The 21,433-nt window shown below is 47.2% G+C and overlaps 1 protein-coding gene across 1 annotated transcript; it reads right to left on the bottom strand.

The window, feature by feature from the left end:
• Positions 1 to 886: 886 nt before the first annotated feature.
• On the bottom strand, positions 887 to 16,612 carry MEIOC (meiosis specific with coiled-coil domain). Its single transcript, XM_074163057.1, has 8 exons — positions 16,607 to 16,612; positions 14,955 to 15,080; positions 13,766 to 13,923; positions 13,536 to 13,640; positions 10,238 to 12,092; positions 8,439 to 8,573; positions 4,423 to 4,603; positions 887 to 1,110 (listed from the first exon to the last, which is right to left on the bottom strand). Exons 1-8 carry the CDS (start codon positions 16,610 to 16,612, stop codon positions 887 to 889), a joined length of 2,790 nt encoding a protein of 929 aa, XP_074019158.1.
• Positions 16,613 to 21,433: the final 4,821 nt, after the last annotated feature.

Here is a 21,433-nt window from a genome sequence, read left to right as displayed (position 1 = left end):
AAGTCTAAAATACGACAACAAAATTCCAAACCAAACTAGCGAAGAGTAACTTTAAGAAAACCTAAATTTCAGAACTTTGTGATACCTTTTCCATTTTAAAGTGAAGGCATTAAAAACAATACTCATCATTTCAGCTGCTGCACAGCTTTTTAAAGGATAATCCTGTGTGTGTGGCATATTTTGATTATGTTTAAATACTTTAAAACAGAGGTTCTTTTTTCCCCAAGAGCACGCCCAAATGATTGGAACACATTTACTGAATTGCATGGTTTCACAACAGCGATTTTATCATACCAGTAATTTAGTGGAACCCGGTGCATCTCCTTTCGCAAACTTACATTCTAAAATCTCAAATTCATAAATATTTGTATTTTAAATATTTAATTTTACATGAATATTGGGTATTCTTAGCCTTTTATTCCTCCTGTTTCCAGGCTCTAGTTTGATAAGGAAACCATTTTTACATCACAATCTGATCTGACACTGACCGGACACCCCGTTAGACTACAGTCTTTAAGAATCATTATTTTAAAACCTATTTCCTAAGGCAAAACTAAAAGAAGTTTATCGGAAGAGTTGTACACCAGGGTTCACCCGCAGAAGTTAAATAATAGCTTGGCTGTTAATTAATTAGTCTGATTATTATTTTTTTTTTTTTAAGTTAACATTCACCACTTTGGCTTTACAATGCTCTGACACTGCCTGTCGCATTAACAGTTTACGTAGAACCCGAGAGCCCTCGAAGCAAATTCAACATCTTGTCGAGGTACAGCTTTAAATACGAATATCAGTAGTTCAAACTTCACAAATAATTAAAAAAGAATTAGTATCATCTCTCATACATCCAGATTGCGGAGTGTATTTTTTTCACGCAACCGGTATCTCATTAGTGCTTGCTTACTTCAGCCCTCCGGGTCGGGACGCCGCAGCTACTCGTGTTCTCGCACACCTTCTCTTCGGCTTGCACCGTCTCCCGAAGAGCTTTCTCTCGATCGGATTTTCCAGCTGGAGATTTCGGTAAGGTCATCTGGAACGCGCACCACAGAGTCGTACGTGCTTTACGCGTTGCCACGCTCATCTCTTTAATTGCCAAAGCAAGAGCAAACACATCTGCAGGGAGGAAATGGTGCTTTAGTCTTTATTACACAGGCCATCAGCAAGCACTACTTGTGATTAATTCACCTCAGCAACGCTAAAACCAGCAAAACTTTTTAGGCCCTTGTTAGTGTCTGGTTTTGTATCCGTCTCTTTGTAAGGTTGTAAAATTGAATCTAAGAAAGCATTGATTTTTAGGCCCTCGTACATACAATATATGGAATTTAGATACTTGTTTTGTTAGAGCTCCCACTTAGCTGTCACCTAGTACCAGGAGCACCCAAAGCCTCACGGTCACCCCTGGTTTAAAAAGTGTCCCATCTGCAACACCCACTAAAGGCCTCTCGCCCCTTCCTGCGCCAGCTCATGGCTGGATGCTCACAATTCCTCCACATCCACAAAGTGGATCCTTTGCTCATCTCACCCAAGAAATTATTAAGACAGATGAAGGAATAGCTCATTTATGGCATTTTGATAAAGAGATCATGTTCTGCAAAAATTTGACAAAACCCACTACTTTAAAATACAGAAGTGGTACAGCGTCCATTTATTCAACAGCAATCACTTAATGCATCGATAATGCTTTGATTTCAATTCCAGCCCGTGTGAAGACACAAATTCTTCTAGAAAGCAGAGTTACCAGCCAGAGCTTGCACGTTACTCTGGGGTAGGGGCACAGGCGCTCCTCTCGGAGCTGGGTCACACTACACCGTGTCTCCGGCCTCCCTGCTCACACTCTGCCGTGGGGCTGGAACCAGCGGGAGACCGACTCACAGTCTGCCCTTCCACGTCCTCCTGCTCAGGGAGCGCGACTGCAGTTTCATTTATTCCAAAAAGCTGGCACCTACCTTCAACCGACACTCTGGGATTCACTGTTCTGGGTGACAGCATCCCCTCTGCTGGGACGAGGGGTGCCTCAGAAAAGGACTGAGTTAAAGGCCTAACCTTACCCTCTCCCAGCCCCTCCTCACCACCTCCTCTGCCTCGCGCTCCCTGGGCTGGGTTCTCTGAAACCCGCTCCGAGACATCACACCTTCCTTCTGCACGGAGCGACCACCAATTCCCCTACAGTGACCACCGCTGAAACGTCTGGAAGGAGCGGTACAGAAAATTCAGGTAATTGTAAAGAATCACCATGAAAATCCACCTGTCCAACACAAGCGTCAGCCATCCAAAGAATTTTAGAAGGGAGAATATGGAAGGGTAACTCCAGAGATAGAACAGAGTGGGAGGATCTGATTATGAGGTCTTGTGTTTTCAGAATTCCAACTTCCACACCAAGCTTTGTGGAATCAAGGAGAGACACCAGGAATGGTGTCACCTGGGCTGCCTAAAAGCAGCTTAGAAACAAGTGACACAAACTTGTGTCTCAAAGCTGTAAGACAGGGCTGGCATTTGGGTCACTACCAGGGAAGAAGGGAAAATCCCGGAGTAATAAGGAAGAGCTGTTGTGAAGTCTTTGGCTGAATGCAATGCCTGAGAGCTACAGACATTAAAAAGGTCTTTTCTCCCCTCAAAAGGTGTTTTTTAACTTCTATACCCTTCTGAAAAATCTTCAGGGCTGAATCAAGGGCAATCTCAAAGCAGAGGTATGGTCAGTGCTCTGACAGGCCCGACGTTGTTCTGGGTGACAGATGGCACTCCATAAAACCCTTTTTCTTATCATTGTGATTTCTTCCAGAACTTCATTAAGTGCTCAAAGACATTCACAAACAAGTGCCAGACACCTCATACAGTTCCACAACTTCCACATGTGTTATTAGAATTTTTCAGACCCATGTTGTGGGTGAAAACAACCGATACGATGCAGCTTAGACCCACCCACTTCCCACTGAAGGAAATCTGTGTTGCAACTAAAGCCGGGGAGCCAGGAGAAGACAAGAGCATGGCCCACCTATGAATTTTAATTAAATCAAAATTCCTGGAAAACAGGACACAACAGACAGGTCCTGCCTGATAAGATACTTAATATCAAATCAGATGGAATAGAAAGGTGGTGCAGAAACAAGGCTGGGCCAGGGAAGAGCTCTTCTCAAATGAAACAAGAGAGCTCTGGCAAAGGGAGGAGAGGCAGAGCTTCAGGCGTGCTCCTCAAGGCTCTCCTGGACGTGCAGCAGATATAGTTACTCATTCAATGATCTTCTGTTGGAAAAGTCCTTCCCAGTTGCTGCAACAGGCGAACATACCTTGGAGACAGGCAGTACATGGGATGCGAGGCAGAGAAGGAAATCAGATCGTGTGGTGCAAAGCCCTCTTCTTTCTTTTCTCTTTGACCAGGGAGCAGATCTTGGGGTGCGACAGCTCCTCTTTTCCAGGCTACTCGCTTCCAAAGAGCTCACTGATGTGGTTAAGAAGTAACGCCAAGTAAAGCCAGTGCCAATTATTTTAATGGGCTTAAACACCTCAAAAGAAATCCCTTCATCTTAACAAGCCACATCATCTTCAATCAAGGTTGACAGAAACAAGAATGATAATGAAGAGGTGAAAAGAAAAATTGCTATAGGGTATCTGCTGAAGTAACCTTGAGAATTACAGAACTGCATGATGGGACACCCCAAAGGAGGGAAAGAATCCATCCAATTCAGCTGTGGAAAGAAAGGCAGGAAGTGAACAGAGGGCTCGCAGAAATGTAAGGGAGCATCCAACACCACGCCACAGCTCAGAGCATCACAGGCAGCAGGAACGTACTCTGCTTCATATCTGAGAGAGAAGGGATCCTGCCATTCTGCCTGTGCGCTAGTGAAGGATTAAACTGAATATTCTGCATATTTTGGACACCATCAAGAATAAAAACATTCTGACCAATATATTTTTGTGTATCCATCCAAAATACGATTTGCATTTTATGTCAATCTACGACAGAACATGCCTGAAGAGCAAATCCATTCATAACGCAAGGCCATCGTGGTCTCTGCACAGATTCAGCCTGGAGATAGCATGGCAGTTCTACAGAGAAATACAGACAGGGCCGGGGGGGTGACAGGGACGGGAATGGGAGGGACAGGGGGAAGAAAGAGACAATAGTTTGGTACCATCTCCAATCCCAAGCTGCATTACAAGAACACCCCACCACCTTTTCATGACTTGCTAGTTCATTAATTGAATAAACGCACTCCAAATTGATTTAACACATTTGTCTCTAAACCCCAGGTTTTAGTGTCTTCTCAAAACCGTCATCTAAACCCCCCCAGTCTGCTTTTCTCAAAGCTCTAGACACTGAAAAATAAATTAAAACTTTAACACAAAACCCCTCACACTTTTTTATAGACTTGCAACACGTGTAGAATTTTTCAGCTACCTTATAAAAGTACATAAGCATAGTTATACCTCTGTCATCTTGGCATCGGGGAGCTCCTTGCCTCTGTCGATTTGAAGCGTTTACAATTTCATCTTTTCTACGTGACTGCACTACATGAATTACCTCCAGGTGTTTATCAAGAGCAGTAGAAATGTTAGCATGAAGGGGAGAACTGCGAAGGCGCTCCATTTTTCCCAGTAAAGTCACAACCTGATGAACATTTTACACGTTACAGGAGTTCAAACTATACTCATCTAGACTTACAAGAAAATTAACTAGATTAGGAAGAACAGGTTAACAATAACCATTATTTTCTTTTGAGAACAGTTTATAGTTACAGGTGAAGTAGTTAAATTCTTACCTAGGATTTCTTCTTCTCCAAAACCGAAGCTGTAGAATACCTGGGTGTGCACAGCGCAACAGCAAAGCTAAAATTCCCAATTATTAGGACACCCAGCTTACTAATTAATAACAGATATATACAACTTTGAGATAACCATGTGACAGGAGGTGGTTCCGTGACAATGTGCATTTCTCTGAATCAAGACCACTGTGGTCCTCCTGTCCATCAGCACTTCCCTCAGGTCCTCCCTCCCATTCCGTCCGGATGGAATTATCCATCTGGATAACGCACTGCTGCAATTATCCATGTGAAAACCAGTCCTACAAACACCAGCCAGTTTTCACCCAGCTGATCTCCTTGTGCTGTGCCGGCACAAAGCCATGGGCAGCGTCGGAGAGGAGCTGGGATTGGATTTGCTAATTGAAAATCTGCATCTTTGTTTATTTTGTAACAGTCACATTTCTACAAAATTCCCCTGGGTGAGCGATTCCTCAATCATGGCTCACAGAGCACTGAAGAACCTGGTTACTGGTCTGCAGAAAGAGATAAACCCCAAAATTCCAAAACTGTACTGTTTATTGGGCAATGGCTACGCTCCATGACCTATAAAGAAGCCTGATGATTCATGGACATCCACAGGTTAAAAATAAGAAATGGAAGGTCTGGGAGTGCAGTGCAAAGGAACACGCTTGATGTTTCCTTGCAACAAAACGATTGTAGTCTTCCCTAGCAAAAGGACTGCCATGGAGTTTTTAAAATGTAAGAAAGAGCGGCGGGCAAAGGCATCTGGACCAGGAGAATTCGCCCAAAATGCCACAGGTACCCTCAGAGCAGGCTGCTGGCCAGGACAGCTATTTTGGCAGCAGCACCCACAGAAGCAGAGCAGAGCAGCCCACTCCTCGCTCAGGGCTCTGGTGAGAGCGCTCAGAAGGAGCGAGCTCCCACTGCCAGACTCGTCCTGCTCTCCCTTAGATCCGGCAAAAGCCTGGGGGGTGGAAAAAAAACGCAGGCAGAAATAAACTGCAGAGGTTACTGTGACAGCAGCAACAACCAATACACTCCAAAAGTGACATTTCCCATTTTTTAAACTCTCAGCTTCCTTACAAAAGTGAAGGGAGAACTTCACACAAACAACTGAGCAATCAGTCACTACAACGGGAAACTAAAGCAGGTAAGATCGATTGAGAATCACTAGATTTGTTTCTGAAGAAAAAGCCAGATTTTCAGTAGTGGCAGAGCAGGATTACATAAGCAAGTGAAACAAAGCAAGCGGAACCTGACAGCCATTTCCCACTCTCGCTGACTAGCACATCCACAAAAGGACTTAGGTTCTGAAGACCTGGTTTTCAGGCACCACAACCTCATCCAGTGGGATCCACAGCTGATAGTTAAATAAATAAACCTTCTTTATACTAAGCCTGGGAGAAGTGCCAGGTGTCTAAAAGCAAAATCCACACAAGTCAGCGAGGCTGGGATGCCCCAGCAACCCAATGGGAACCACTGAAGGCTCAAATGCTCGCTTTCCCATCCCCTCAGGTTTTTCAGAAGTTCATCCTGCACTCCCAAGAGACACTTCCTTCTGCTCATGACTCAGAGCCATTAACGAACCCGCCCTTCTCCTGGCAAAGCACCACTGATCCCTTTGACTGCCACAGGGCTTGCCGAGTAATTCCCATCCTTCACTGGGAAAAGCAGCAAGCCACGAGCAACACTGGGGCTGACTGCTGGAGCGGCAGGGTCCCAGCGAAACAGCCAGCAGAACCACGGAGCCTGCAGTCCAGGGGTGAGCATGCCCCATGGGGTGAGGACTGACATTTCAGGCCCAGCTTTGATGACTGTTCTTCAGAAAACAGGGACTAGAATGCTTTCCCCAGCCCATACAGATGGGGGAAGAGTAGCCCTCACTACTGGAAATAAACTGGTATTTCCCCTCTGTGACAAAAATCACTATCAGTCCCGAATTGAAGAGCTTCAACAGAACAGACTGGCTGTCCAGCCTCAGAGGACCCCACAGCAGGGTGACTACGGCATTCCCCAGTTACAACAGGGCTGTGGATTTACATGTCCCCAGACAGGGGAGACGGGACACAGTCTATAGAGAGGAGAACCTGGTTTAAAGTTTGTGTAATAGCTACCGATAACATAGTGAAGGAAGCTACTGTCACCTCTCCACCAGCTACGCTTTGTTCTGGAACTGAAAACAACTGCAAGTCTCCAATGAGAAAAACCAAGTCAAGTGCGTGACCACCAAGAGATTTAAGTAGGTGCTCCACGCTATGAAGAGTTAATCCCAGATTCAGCCACCTCAACTTCCACTTGAACCTTTGTACCGGTGTTCCTCTTTGGCCATCACTAAGCTTTTGATGTTAGAACCCAGGTCTAACAGCCCCACTGTGCTTTTGAGCATCCTTAGAACTACCTTTCAGTTGCTACTTAACAAGTGTTTGAGGTTCTATACCCTTAAGTTTGGTTCCTCAAATGGCTAGAGAAGATTAAGTTCTTTTTAGATGCATTTTTAAAGTACCAGGACAAGGACAGGCAAGCCTTGTCAAAGTGGAAACTTCCTACCACTGTTCTTTCGGGGTTCATAAAGCAGTAGTTTAAAAAAATTTACACTAAGCCTGGCAACACATCTTTCCCTACACTCAGCTGCCTGAAAAAGAGTGGGAAGCTGCCCAAGACAGATTTCAGCAGGCAGTAAGCAGACATGGCTCCCCAGCTTATTTCACCTGTATGACACTGGGAGGAAAGACAGCGTCTTAGCACTGCTGCCCAGGGAGCGGCCGAGCTCAGCAGTGCTGCTTCCTCCAATGACCAGCGTTGCTCAGAATGACAACCGCTGCCTTTAATCCCATGTCCCCTCGCAGGGACAGCTTTGCTTTCAGCCCACATTTCTCCTCCTCTCTTGGCCTCCAAAGGGCCAGATCAGACCCTTGCTGATCTGCTGGCAGCACAGAGCAGCTCTGCTTGTGCTCACCTCCTCCCTCTCCTCTCCCGCGAAGAATTCTGCTGCTGCCTCGCAAAGAAGCGTGACGCTGCGCACTGGCACCATCGTTTGGCCACAGAGCCACAGGCAGCTCAAAAGACACCAGTCACGCTCGCCCTACAGGTTATGGCTGTTTGGCCTAAGAAACAAACCAGTAACACAAATTCTGGCTGAAGTTGAACCAAATAACCATTCTGCATTAAAAAAAAATACAAGACTCTCAAGCAAATACGGATCAAAGTCTCACAAACATTAACTAAACTTGCTTTTTTCCCCCACAAACACCTCCTCTAATACAGTGTCTACAAATCTATAGCGAACATTTCTCTGCTGAGCTGCTTGAAACAGAAGAACTCAAAGGTCAGGCCCATCTCAGAGCTGTGCAAGTGGACAGGCCAGATGAGTGGGTTCTGGCAACTCGTGCCCGCTCCTGTACCAGGGAACACACTCTCCTGGCACGCGTGCACATCAACGTGAGCCTCAGCTCCTCGGCGCGTTCCCTGGTAACAGCAGCAGCGAACCTGGAGCTACAGAAACTCTAGCAGGGACTGCTGAAAGATTATTCCCTGCACAGCATTTAAGAACAAAGCTATTTTGGGAAAAGCTGCTCCCATCAGCTTACGTATCTTATACTGTACTCTAAGTTCTGTGTGATAACTTCAGTAGATTTTTTTGGGTTTCTTTTTTTTTTTTTTTTTTTTAGTCCTACAACTCACTCTGGCTTGTTCACGTAGCTGATCCACAATTAAGCGATCAACTCTTGATGGGTTTGATGTCGGTCTTGGAATCGGAGTGTTGTTAGCACTGGAAACCTTTTTCCCTTGGAAATTCTTAGCAAGAGCCGATTCGGTCTGCAGGAAAACAAAAGAATAACTCCCTAAGAACGCAAGCTGCAAAGTGTGCTTCATTACAGAAACAAGAAGAAATATCAGATGTACAATTCTTTTCCCTTAGGGTTTTGGATTTTTTTTTTAAAAGCAGATAACGAGGATTCAGTCATTTGGGATTTAACCACTTGGTAAGACAATCACCTGTTTTAAGTGAACAACCACTTTACTCAAAGCAGTTCAACTGAAGTAATTATGCCAACATAATGTGTTTTAGAAGAGCTTCTCGCACTCTAACTACAGCCTGTACTAATTTTGCCTGTAAATAAAATGGAGGCAAGTTGGAATTACAAGGCAAAAAAGAATGAGCAAACAGGTTTGGACCTCATCCACAAAATTAAAATAAAATTGTTTAATTCAGCAATTAACCTAAATTGTTGTACAGATTAGTCAAACTAAAGAAAGGTTTTTGGGGTTTTTCTGTTAAAATGAAATCATATCCGACTGCAAGATTTCAAATTTCAATCTCTCTCACCCTATTGTTACATCACTCTGGAACAGGTGTAACACCATACAGCTAAATCTGTTCTAAAATTGCGTTTCTTAGATAGTTCTGTGATGCTCCACACGAAGCTGCAGCCTCATTTTCTCCACGCCCCTCCCCACTTCCCAGCACGTGTCAACTCTTTCCCTTTTGCATTTTTCTGTGCAAGCCTGGACATCAATCTCCCCTTCTCAAGTCAAGCTCATTCTCTCTCTAACCCCTCTGTTCAATGAAACACCTGCCTTTTCTCAGGAAACACTCTGGCAACCCCCCCCTTACGTCCCCTCACAATGAAGTTTATTCGGGTGGACTGGCCCCACAGAGCTTCCACAGAGGTGACAGCCACATGGCCAGACCCCACCATCCCCAGGTGACGCTGGCCAAGCTTCCCTCTTAGAAAGTCACAGCTCCTGATTGTTTTTGAACTTCAATAAAGTTCAAAGCGTTAACTTCAGTAAAACTGGTGAAACTAAGGCAAATTTTACATTCAACAAAGGTAGCCTGAAGCACTTCTGCTGGTGACCAAAAAGGCCATCATAATTGCTTCAAGTAGGGCTTCCCACAGAACTACCTGAGCTGTGATCAAGGGTTTTAATATTACCCTTTCTTCAGCCTTTGTGTCTGCGGGGGGGGAGGGAAGAGCCCCTTCAAATATATCTTAGGTTTAAAACTACAGGGAAAGAGGAGGTGAGAAGAACTTATTGAAAGAGCTAAAAGTGTAGGACCTAAGAAATTTAATTAATTCTTGAAAAGATTAAAAATTAATCCCAATTAAAAATATAATTAATGGGTTTGCTTTCGAAGTTTTGAAATGAATTGTATTTATTGTATTAAAAAAAGGAAGCGTGATGGCTTTGCTAGTCACACACACCTTCCCCAGCCCCAACAGAGACTGAAGAGTCACTGAATTCCTGCTTTAAGTGCAACATTCAATAGGAGTTATGTTCCCAACCAGGCTACAAACCTTCAAAACTTCCGTTTTCAGTCCCAAATATAAAGGAAAGCAAAGTCTTTTACCTTTGAAGTCCCATTAAACATTTCAACTCCTAACAGGGAGAATTACCCATGACCTCTTAACTCAACTGAGCAGGAGGAGATCTACATCAAATCTGTGCTACGGCATCTTAATTTGATTTTTTTTTACCTTCTTTCTCTCTTTCTCCAGAGCTCTCCATTGTTCATAACACTCTTCTAGTCTAACATGAAGTTCGCTGGCAGGCCCACTACGGGTTTTAACTTGCCTTTGAAATCCAAACGCCGGTACAAAACCAGAAAAAGAACCGTCACCGTACATCTTATCGTTCAAATAAGGGTAGAAGCGTTTTAAATCGTCGCGGGAGAACAAGTCACGGGACTCCATCAGGGGGACGATGGAACGGCCAAAGAGACGAGGTGATCTCAAGGGGAACGCGCTCGAACCAAGCTGCTGATTGCGCCTGAAGTCCCCCATCATGCAATTGCTGGAAAAGCCCGGTGCCTGCAGGGAAGTCGTGGGATTGACGGCGTTACTGTCCCCGCTCCCCTGCTTGAGACTAAACTGACCCTGAGACTCCAGTAAATCCTGGTACATGGTCTGCAACAACCCATCCGCGTGTTTCTGTCCTTCCAGATCATAATGCTCGCTCTGTGGCTTTAACTGGAAACGGTGTTTGTTCATATTTTCAATGATCCCAAACTGCTGAGCTGAGTAATTGTCGCAGAATCCGTTTGGCTGCTTTAATTTCTTTTCACTTAAATACTCGATGAGATTCTCTTCTCCGCTCCTCACCAGTGCTTCCATGCAAGCAGCAGACCGAGCTCGTTCTGCTGTGTTATAACCAAAATCGAGACTTGAAAAAAATGGATTATCTTGAAACTTGTGAAATAAATTACTATTTAAAGGGAAATTTGCAGACGATAACTGAAAGAAATCATTAGAGTGACTGGAACTTTTTGGAAAAGCGGGTAAATGATTATTCAGTTTCAACAAAGGACTTGGATTCTGAAATGGGACGGAAGCAGCGGTTTTGGTTTGCGTGTTCATCCAAGCCGGCCTTACATTAGTGCCCGCTGAAGGGTTTGCTGGGTTTGGTAATAACAGAAGTGATTTACAGTAGTCAGAATTCTGAAGATCGGACTTGGAAAACTGCTGCTTTTCTACACCGTTGGCACAGTCACTATTCCCCGGACAAGCTGCAAATGACTTTAGTCCATATTCAAATTTTTGCCCCAAATCAGTGCAGAATGAAGCTTCATTTGCAAATTGCTTTTCCGATAGAAGTCCTACAGCCTTGGGAAATGTAAAGTTTTGCTGATCTGAAATTGTATCTTCTATTTTTTTCTGAGTTCCTGATTTAACTTGAAATAATTTACTATAGGGTTCTGCATCCAGAGATGGTGCCTCAATGGTTCCATTTACTAACTTTTTATTTTCTTGGAGGCTACAATTAGTGCTCTTGTTTGGCTTTGCCTTACTAGCATGAGAATATTCACTGTATCTACTATAATCTGTGTTTTCATTATATCTGTGAAATTGTGGAAGAAACGTTTCTGCCCGCTTTTGGTGCAACTGCCCATCTGCTCCTTTGGGACACACCTTCTCCCTTCCGTAAGAATAAGCATCGTCTCCCAAGTCTTTGATTACTTCTGAATATCCAACTTGGGGTGTAAAGGCGTTTTTTATGTATGGATAGTTCTGGTATACGGGTGTTGTTTTCATATTCTCATTAGTCTGCATGTTACAACAGTTGGCATGATCATTCCTAGAAGGATACAAACACTGCTCTTCAAGGTCTATGCCAGTAAACCCGCAACAACATTCCTCTACTTTCTGCTGCGATGCAAGATTACCGCTTTGCAAGTACTGTTTTTCAGCAGCAGAGGCGGATTCGCTACTATAAAAACCCTGTTGTGAGACAGCTCCGACAACCGGTCTTTTAGTTTCTGGCAGCAGGTCATGGTGGTCTGCGATTCTGGTCGCATTCACGGGCCACACTGACTTCAAGTTGGGAGGGCAGCTCCTTGAAAAACAAGAAATACACGATTAGGTTCTTATCCATCATGCTCCTCTTCCATCCCCGAATGCAGAAACAGGTTTAAAAACCCCTGAATTTCTCTCGAATGATTCAACGATGTCTTACGCCAACTTCTATCCACTACTGGCATCTTCGCAGTTTCCCTTAGCTAGATGAAGAAACTGATTCTGGCTTGTCTAAACCCATATGCCTTACGAGATCCATACAATACCTTCAAGCTGCAAGCAACATGTACGCACCAAATTATCATCAGGTCAACCCCGTCAAGAGATTTAATATCCACCACCACCAAACTACTCCTGGATAAACAACAAGTTAAGATAACCATGCTTCCCAAAGTGCCCACAACCTTTCAAAGCCACGTCCCAGCCCTCCAGACAAACACTTCTCTGTATCATCTTCCCTATTGCTTGAGAACGGCCCGTGTTACACTGGCTTACACTGCTTCCTGCAGGTAAATCAAGAATAAGCATCCCAGCACATTTCCTTTCCTTCCACTAATTACCATGGATTAACGCAGGGCGATGGCTGACTGTCAAGAAAAGCTGTAAACAGACTAAGAATGGAATTGTGCCTGGAAGTCATTACAGTCACAGCTAAATTTGGCAGCGCTGAAAACAGAAATCCAACCTTCACTATCTGAAGCGAAGGAATCCGTACGCTATCTCTTGATCAAGACTGACTCTCTCTAAAGTTTTCCCTCACTTCAGCCACATCACTCAGCACACATACAGAAATCACTGGAATTTCGGGAGAAGACAGAAAGGATGAGTGGTGCCTGGCTTGGGAACCTTGAGAACTGCATTCCCTTTCTTATCCCTTAGATACGCTCAGATTTGGGCAGGAGACTGTGAGCTCTCTAAGTATCTCGGGGATGCTGGATCCGAATCTTTCTGTGTCAAGTTATTATGACTGTCTAATAGTTTCTTCTGGGGCTAGAACACAGACATAACAAATCTGACAGGCAAACATTGCTTAGGTAGGACTATCATCAAGAAATAGTCATTTTGCATGAATTCTTCTCTCCTGCCGGTTCAGGAAAGTGTGAAAGAATATGATTTCGTGTTTTGTGTACTCTCTGCAAACTGAAATTAATCAAAAAAGAAACCTAAAGTCTGAATTCAGTCGATCTAAATAGACCGAGGCACATATTCCAAGAGATTTATTTGAATACAGCCTTTCCACAACTTACTTTAAAAATGCCAATTAAAAAATTCTGCAAATACCAGAAAGCTAGAAACTATCATGTAATTCGAGTACCCAGAGAAAAGCTTTCAAGTGTCACAAGCGAAATATTAGAAGATTAGGGGGAAGGAAGGGAAACTGTAAAGAGCATGAGAACTCGCCAGCAGCAGACGCAGAGCTGACTAACGGAACACAGACACTGAGGAACAGAACACACCAGCGCCTGCACAGCAACACACTCACCCCTCAGCACAATACGGCTGCGATTTATCTTGTTCTTCCAAGATGTTAGACACAAGTCCGTATAAATCTGTTTCACTGCCATAATCATTCCTTTCAGGCTGAATCCTGAAAATGAATTGCATATTAATGAAAACAATTACTTTGTTCAAAATATTTCATAAGGTAAGCAAACAAACAAACTCCATCTACTCCATCAGCACACACATTCTCTCTCTGTGAAAAGCGACTACCTGGACTTCACGCTGCTCTGAGAAGCAGCAGGAGGCTTGGTGTCGTCTCCGTAGGTAGACCATGGTGCGTATAAAAGGGAAGAGTCCACAGGTGCAGAGAACTCTGATGTTGAAAGGGAAGAACTGTAGGTCTGAGGTAGCTCTACATTTTCTTCATTCTGCATTTTATTACAACAAAAGCACCGATTTTAATATTAAACACATCGAATTGTCATTTTTTCATTCTATGAGGTTGTAACCGAGTTCACCGTTGGAGTAACCACAGCACGAGAAGCAAGCCACGTACTTCTGACACAACGCTACAGGCAACTTCTGCTGGGGACTGCTGCCCAGTGCACAATTCCTGAGGGAGTAAACTCTTAGTAACTGGGAACATTAACAGTGTTTTCACAGGGTTAAATGTTAAAGATGCACAATATACTCCTCCATGGAGAAGAGCAGTGACACACAAAATCAAGCTTTATTCCCAGTAAGGCTTTCTGCCTAACTATGGGCAGATGTCTACTTCATGTCTCAGTTCCCCGTGTCTGCAAAATACTTCTGTAAGCAAAAAAGATGCCCAGTTTCTGGACTAAAGGACATGGAAGAACAAAGCCACGCAAGGCTTGGATAGAGTAAGTAATAGGTCTATTCTTGAAGGTATTGGGAAGGAGTTTCCATTCATTTATTTGAGTCTTTTATCTCGAGGAAATTTACTGCTATGAAAGGCCAAACAAAAAGAGAGGTCTGATGTAGTTACCTGCCCTGACATTCTCCACCGGTCAGACTAAGAACCCCCTGCTGAACAGCCTGGTTTGTACCAACATTTGGACTCTGTCTGTGGTGTGCCACAGACGTATCTCCTGCAATACCTAAGCCTCTCCTTCTTACCAACTTCCCAGTTTTCCTAAAAATAGTCATTTGCTCCACACTTTATCTACAATTGTTTATGCTAACAGAATAACAAAGAACACAGTGAAATATTTTTCTAAACACTATATATTCCTTCATCTGTGGCTGTATTAAAAAAAGTCACTGTCCTTTCTGATTAACATCATGATGATGGAGATTTATTACGAATAAATCAAACACGGTGATTTATGTTCATCAGTATAAGCAACTGCATTAGAAATATTTTTTGACCGTTTAATTTACAAGCAACCCAAACTCTTACACAAATATAAAAGAAGTCATTTTTAATCAACTGAACCTGTGATTTGTAGCAAGCATAGAGCGAGCCTGAGCCTGTCATTCCGCTGCTGAATACATCCGTCAGCCTCCCGCCAGCTTCTGTGCTACTCCAGCAGCGACTGCCGCCTCTGAACGTGACTTTAGGCTATATAAAACAAGGCAAAAAACAGTGGTAGGACATAATTACACACAGTCATGAGAGTTGTAGGTTTTATACCAACATGAACTTCTCGACCACTTTTAATTTACTCGTGAATTCTGCTCCATCTGTGTTTTCAAGGAAATGGTTCTACATTTCCTTTTTGCCCTTGGAGAAAAGCTTAACCCAACAAACCACAGGAAATTCGCAAGGTGTTTAGAGACAGGAGAGGTGCAGAATAAGAGGAGATCTGCGTTCTCCCCATTTACACCAGCTGAGCTTCTGAAGGGCTGAATCACCACTAAAGAACAACAACTACAGAAGTGGGAGAATTATCCTTCCGCGCATCGCTACACACCTCTTGTCCTTTCATCACCACTCCCATTACACTGTTTACATTACACAAATGCATATATGTGCATTTTCAGATTTCAGGAGCTAGGATTTTGCTATAATACACACTCTGGGAGCTATGGTGGAAACCTGCCCCATTCTGTAACTCTGGGAGAAACAACTCCTGCCTCAAAAGCACTCCTCTCCCCATCGCCAGCTGGGGGGTGCTCAGAAATGGCTGGCCAGGGGGAGCAAGGAATGGAAACAAAACAAAAAGCTGGGTGTCTTTTCTTCCCTTCTTCAGAAGGTGAGGTACACAAGGCAAATTTAAAGTTAAAATACACCCTTAGCTCACAAATAAAAGTTGTTTGCATAATATTTAAAATAGCAGATGTGAGAACCCAACAGGTTCATCACGAACCACCCCCCCCCCCCGGACGAACAATCAACCAGGACCCAACAGCAGCTCATTTGAAACGCTTACTGAATTCACAGGACTAGTGTTCTGAAAGTATTCTGAATAAGCGCCTTCTCTGTAAAAAGTTGTTCTTCTATAGCTACCTGAGGATGAAAACAGACTCTGTACCTAATGTACATGGCCCACACCACAATCTTCCTTCTAGCTTATGCCACGCTTACACTGATGGATTAACACCCTGTTTTTCCCAGGCACGTTTTACAAATACGTGAACACGCAAAGCCAGAGTGAGTGTGCAGCACCGCCCCTTTTCTTATACTATTTATGCCATGTTTTCTCCTTAGTTTTGCCCATGCTCAGTAAGGACACCCAGCACTTACATGATCTGTCACCTCACAGAATGAGGTAACATAATGGTGAGCTGCTACAGCTCTGTGACACCCCACACACCCAACAAACCAAACACGCTCAGTTTTTCCCCAAATGGAGCTTTTTCAGGACACTGAAAAGCGTTTTCGTGAAGCTTTCGAGCAGTTTCACAGCACCCGTTACCACAAGACAGGCCTAGGTCTAGACGGTCCCACACAGGAGAGCCCGGTCAGACCCGCACTGCAGGGCGAAGGGCCTCTCCCGGCCTCAGCCCCGCTCGGTTACCGGCACCCAGGCGAAGCCCGAGCCCCGGGACAGCTCCGACCGACCGCTGGGATTATGACAGGAAAGTTGCGCAGCCCGGCCTCTTCCCAGCCCGCGGCGGGGCCGCGGCCCCGTTCCCGTCCCTCACCTCCATGGGCGACCCCGGGGCGGCGATGGGAGCGATGGGAGCGGCGGCGGCTACCGGCAGCGCGCGCGGCCCCCCCTACGACGCGCGGCCATGGCGGGCCGCCTGAGGCGACGGGCGGCCGTTAGCTTCGCGCCAGGGCCAACCGCCGCCCCGCCCCGCGCGCGCCAGGGGATTGGCCAATCCCGGAGCCACCTGACCAATGAGGAGCCGCCTCGCTCCCTCGCACCTCCCCGCGCCGCGTGACCCTCGCTGTGCTCCACGCGGCCCCTAGACATCGAGAGCCCGGAGCTAGTCTCATGGCAACAGAGCTTTATTTCTATTGGCCCCTATCCGCTAACGCCACCCAATGAAAAATCACCTCCCTAACCCCTTCCGCCAATGAGGAGCGGCGGAGGCGTTGTTAACCTGGAGACAGCGCCGCGGCCGTCGAAGCGGTCTTGGCTTTTCCCGAGTCCGTTGCTGAAGCCGGAGCCTCCGCGGCGGGCGCTGCCCCGGCACCTCCCGAGAGCCGCGGGGCTGGCACAGGCCTGGCCACTCTGTCGGGGCAGAGCGTAAGGCAGCCCCTGGCCCTGTCACCCCTTCAGGACCTGCCACCCCCAGGCCCTGTCTCTCCCCTGGGCCCCGTCACCCCCTCAGGACCCGTCCAACACTTCCCAGGCCCTGTCACTCCCCTGGGCCCTGTCACCCCTTTGGGCCTCACCAGCCCCAGGCCCTGTCGCTTCTCTGGGCCCTGTCACCCCTTCAGGACCCGTCACACCCAGGTACCATCACCTCTGGGCCCGGTCGCCCTCTCGGGCTGTGCCACCTTTGGGCCCTGTCACCCCCATGGGCCCTGCCACCCCTTCGGGCCCTGTCACCCCCTCAGGCCCCACTACCCTGGCGCCCTGCCACTGCTGGGGCCTTTCACCCTTGGTCCCTGTCAGCGAGGCTGCCCTCAGCTGCCACCCAGGCTCTGCACCAGGACCTTGGGCCAAACCGCCCTGGCCGCCCTGTGCGTCCTCCACGGGAGCAAAAGGAGACCTCCTTTACCCGTCACCGGTGACAGATCAGGTCCCTGGCCTCATGGCAGGGCCTGCCAGGCTGAGCCCCTGCTGGGAGCCAGTGGCTGAGGGTGGCCCAGAGCCCCTGGGGTGGTGGGAGAGTCCACAGGGAACCTGGTGGAAGAGGGAGCTCAGCTCAACAGCAGGGTCATGGTGACACCAGACCTTCTTCCCTTAGAATCATACAATGGTTTGGGTGGGACTAGACATTTAAAGGCCGTCTAAGTCCAACCCCCTGCATGGGCAGGGACATCTCCAACTGCATCAGGTTGCTCGGAGCCCGGTCTCATTGATGCTGCTGGTTTAGATACTCTGCCAAGCGTATGAATATCACTGTTTTCACTAAAAAAGCCTAAGGAAAAAACCTAAAAGCCCTGAAACCAAACCTACTCTTGTTTTCACTTCTCAAGGTATTTTGCTTTTTAGTTCTTTTTTTTCCCTTTCTATTTTTTTGCCCCCTTTTTTTTTTTTTTTTTTTTTTTTTTTTTACTTTTCAGCTCTCAAGCTATTTAGCTTTTCCCTTCTCAAGCTATTTTTACGGACTCTAGGGCCATCTCTATTTGGGCTGATAAAGGCAGTGCACAGATAACTTCATGACAACAGAGGCACAGATTTTTGTTATGAATTGTGGACATTTGCGTTGTGATAATCTCCTTTATTTCCCGTTGCTACCCAGCCTCCAGGCTCCTTACTCCCTTTCTGCCAGCCAGCCGGTGACAGGGACGTTGGTGGCACGAGCCTGGGGGGCCGGATCCTGCCCAGGACTCCTTCCTAAACCCCTAAACCCACTCGGCCCACCTGGGGGGTCAGGATGCAGATGTTGTATCTGCTGGAGGTGTCACTCAGGAGACCACAGGAACACAGAGAGGTTGTCAGTGAGGGTCTCAGCTCCACAGCGGGCACCTTGCTCCTGCTCCATCCCAGGCTCCGTGTCCCGGGGAGGCGCTGGCTGTGGGGCAGAGCTTCAGGGCTGGCTGTGGGGCAGAGCTTTGGGACAAGCCTGGGAAAGCGCCTTGTGCCCAAAGCTCCTCGAGGTGCAGTGCTGTCACCCAGGGAGACAGGTGGTGGCTGGAGCTCAGGACCAACACAGCATGGGGCTGGTGTCCCCTTTGGTCCCAGATCGGAAGAGGAACCGGTGTGACCTTTGCGTTTGGTTTTGGGAGCTTTGCTTTGCTTCTTTTCCCCCTTTGAAATGGGGGACTCTGGCCGCTCCACCCTCGCTGTCCCCTCAAGTCAATATTTCCCTAAAACTTCAGACATCGTATTTCCAGCATCTGTTTCCGCAGGAGACTCATTCAAGGCCACACCGCAGAGAGATTTGGGAAGCTCCGAGCAGTGAGAACCCCCCTCACGCTCCCCCAAATTATGTCATTCAGTGAATTCACTGCTGGGGGTGCAGCAGCGCCAGACTCCTCCCGGAGGACCCTCCAGGGCAGACACCTTTGCCAGCTGCCGAGGAAAACGCTGTTTCAGCAGACGCGGGTGTTCACCTGTCGGTGTCACCCCCAACAGAGGCCGGGAAGAAAATCCCCTCCAGCGAGAACCTCCCCGCAGTTACCTTCCCAAAACCGGGGGGCTATTTGGGTTATTTGCAGTATTTAACAACCATTTTTCAGAGATTTTTCCCCATGGCGGCGACTTCTGTTGGGGACAGAGGAACTCTGCTGAGCTGCGGTGCAAGCAGGAGGAACGGGGTCTCACTGGGGGAAACCGAATTCTTGCCCTCTTTTGAGCTGCCCACAACAGATTTAGGCATCGACCCGATTTCTTTATCCATACTCTGCTCTGAGGTACGTCCGTGGGTCTGCGCTATCGACCACTTTGGGTGACTGCGTTGAAGCGCCCCCCAGTTTTCCGTGAGCTTGGCATTCCCCTCGGGGTTATGGCTGAGGTTGCTACCTGTTTGAGGCAGCAAACCGGCAGTTAAGATCAATATTAATATTTTATTATGTTGTCAAAGCCCTGCGCAGGAAGCTGATGTAACAAGTTGCTAATGCGTTAAAGCTCACTCCCCGAATTGATTTCCAGGCTGTTGCGGTCGGCTTCGGAGACGGTATTGAACCTGCTTTGGAGCCCAGGCGTTTGCTGCCTTCCTCCCTCAGAGCAAAGTCAAGCCCAAAGACGGTAATTGGGCTTTTGTTCTCCCGCAGAATGTTACACAGGTCTGTGCACAGGCTGTTTCCATCTCTCAGCGTGAGACAGTTTATCCGATATCACGGAATCATGGAATTGTCAGAGTTGGAAGGGACCTCTAGAGATCCTCTAGTCCAACTCCCCTGCTGAAGCAGGGTTGCCCAGAGCACATCACTCAGGGCTGCATCCAGGTGGGGCTTGAAGGTCTCCAGAGAAGGGGACTCCACACCCTCCCTGGGCAGCCTGTTCCAGGGCTCTGGCACCCTCACGGAAAGAAGTTTCTCCTCAGATTTGAATGGAACTTCCCATGTTCCAGCTTGTGCCCGTTGCCCCTCGTCCTGTCACTGGAAACCACTGAAAAGAGTCCGGCTCCATCCTTCAACCCACCCTTTAGATACTTGTAAACATAGATAAGGTCTCCCCTCAGCCTTCTCTTCTCCAGGCTGAAGAGTCCCAGCTCTCTCAGCCTTTCCTCATCAGGGAGATGCTCCAATCCCTCCATTATCTCTGTTGCCCTGCGCTGGACTCTCTCCAGCAGTTCCCTCTCCCTCTTGAACTGGGGAACCCAGAACTGGACGCAGTATTCCAGTTGTGGCCTCACCAGTGCAGAGCAGAGGGGGAGAATGACCTCCCTCCACCTACTGGCCACACTCTTCCCTGGGCAGCCCAGGATCCCATTGGCCCTCTTGGCCACAAGGGCACATTGCTGGCCCATGGGCAACTTGCTGTCCACCAGGACCCCCAGATCCTTCTCCTCAGTAGTGCTTTCCAGCAGGTCCACCCCCAACCTATATTGGTGCCTGGGGTTCTTCCTCCCCAGGTGCAGGACCCTACATTTGCCCTTGTTGAACCTCATGAGGTTCTCCTCTGCCCAGCTCTCCAGCCTGTCCAGGTCACGCTGGACCCCAGGCGTTTGCCACCTTCCTCCCTCAGAGCAAAATCAAGCCCAAAGACTGTAATTGGCCTTTCTTTCTCCTGCAGAACGTTACACAGGTCTGTGCACAGGCTGTTTTAATCTCTCAGGGTGAGACAGTTTATCCGATACGATCTGTGGCTTTTGAGAGCGACGCACTATTGCAACCCAGCCAAATCCTGGGATTGGGCTCCATACGGATCCATATCCCGGGATCTGGCTGCAAACCCTCGGTAAGTGCTCAAACGGGCCCAGGCTGCGCCAGCTCCGTGTAGGAGCGAGAGCTACAGTGGGCAGAGACCCCCATGTCGTGAGCGAAGGCCCAGCATCAGGCTCTAGAAGCCCCCAGCGCTCCTTACCACCGCAGCAGGTAACTCCAGGCTTTGACATGAGAGACCAGAGTAGCAGCTGAGCTCCCATTATCTACGTTCAGGCTCGCACACACCTGTAATTTATAGCACAAAGCATAAAAACATGCCATTAGTGTGAGCCAGACACTGTCGAATGGAAAGCCACGGAAAGAAAGCTGAGCCATCGGATGTGCTACCGGAGGCGGCCACGGCACCCCATTTAAAGGAGCTGCCGTATTGATGCTCTGCTGATTTGGAGCCGTTTCAAAGATTTAAAGTCCTTTTTTTTTTCCCCCCCACAAAGCACTTGTTATGGTTTGAAGAACCCACAACAATTTATTGTTTATACCTACAGGAAAGCTGGGGAGGGACTCTGGATCAGGGAGGGGAG

This window comes from Numenius arquata, chromosome 23 (assembly GCF_964106895.1).
Source record: "Numenius arquata chromosome 23, bNumArq3.hap1.1, whole genome shotgun sequence".
In the NCBI taxonomy this organism is placed as follows: domain Eukaryota; kingdom Metazoa; phylum Chordata; class Aves; order Charadriiformes; family Scolopacidae; genus Numenius; species Numenius arquata.
Note: the sequence above shows the minus strand (reverse complement) of the source record. Positions and strands in the feature narration are given on the sequence as shown.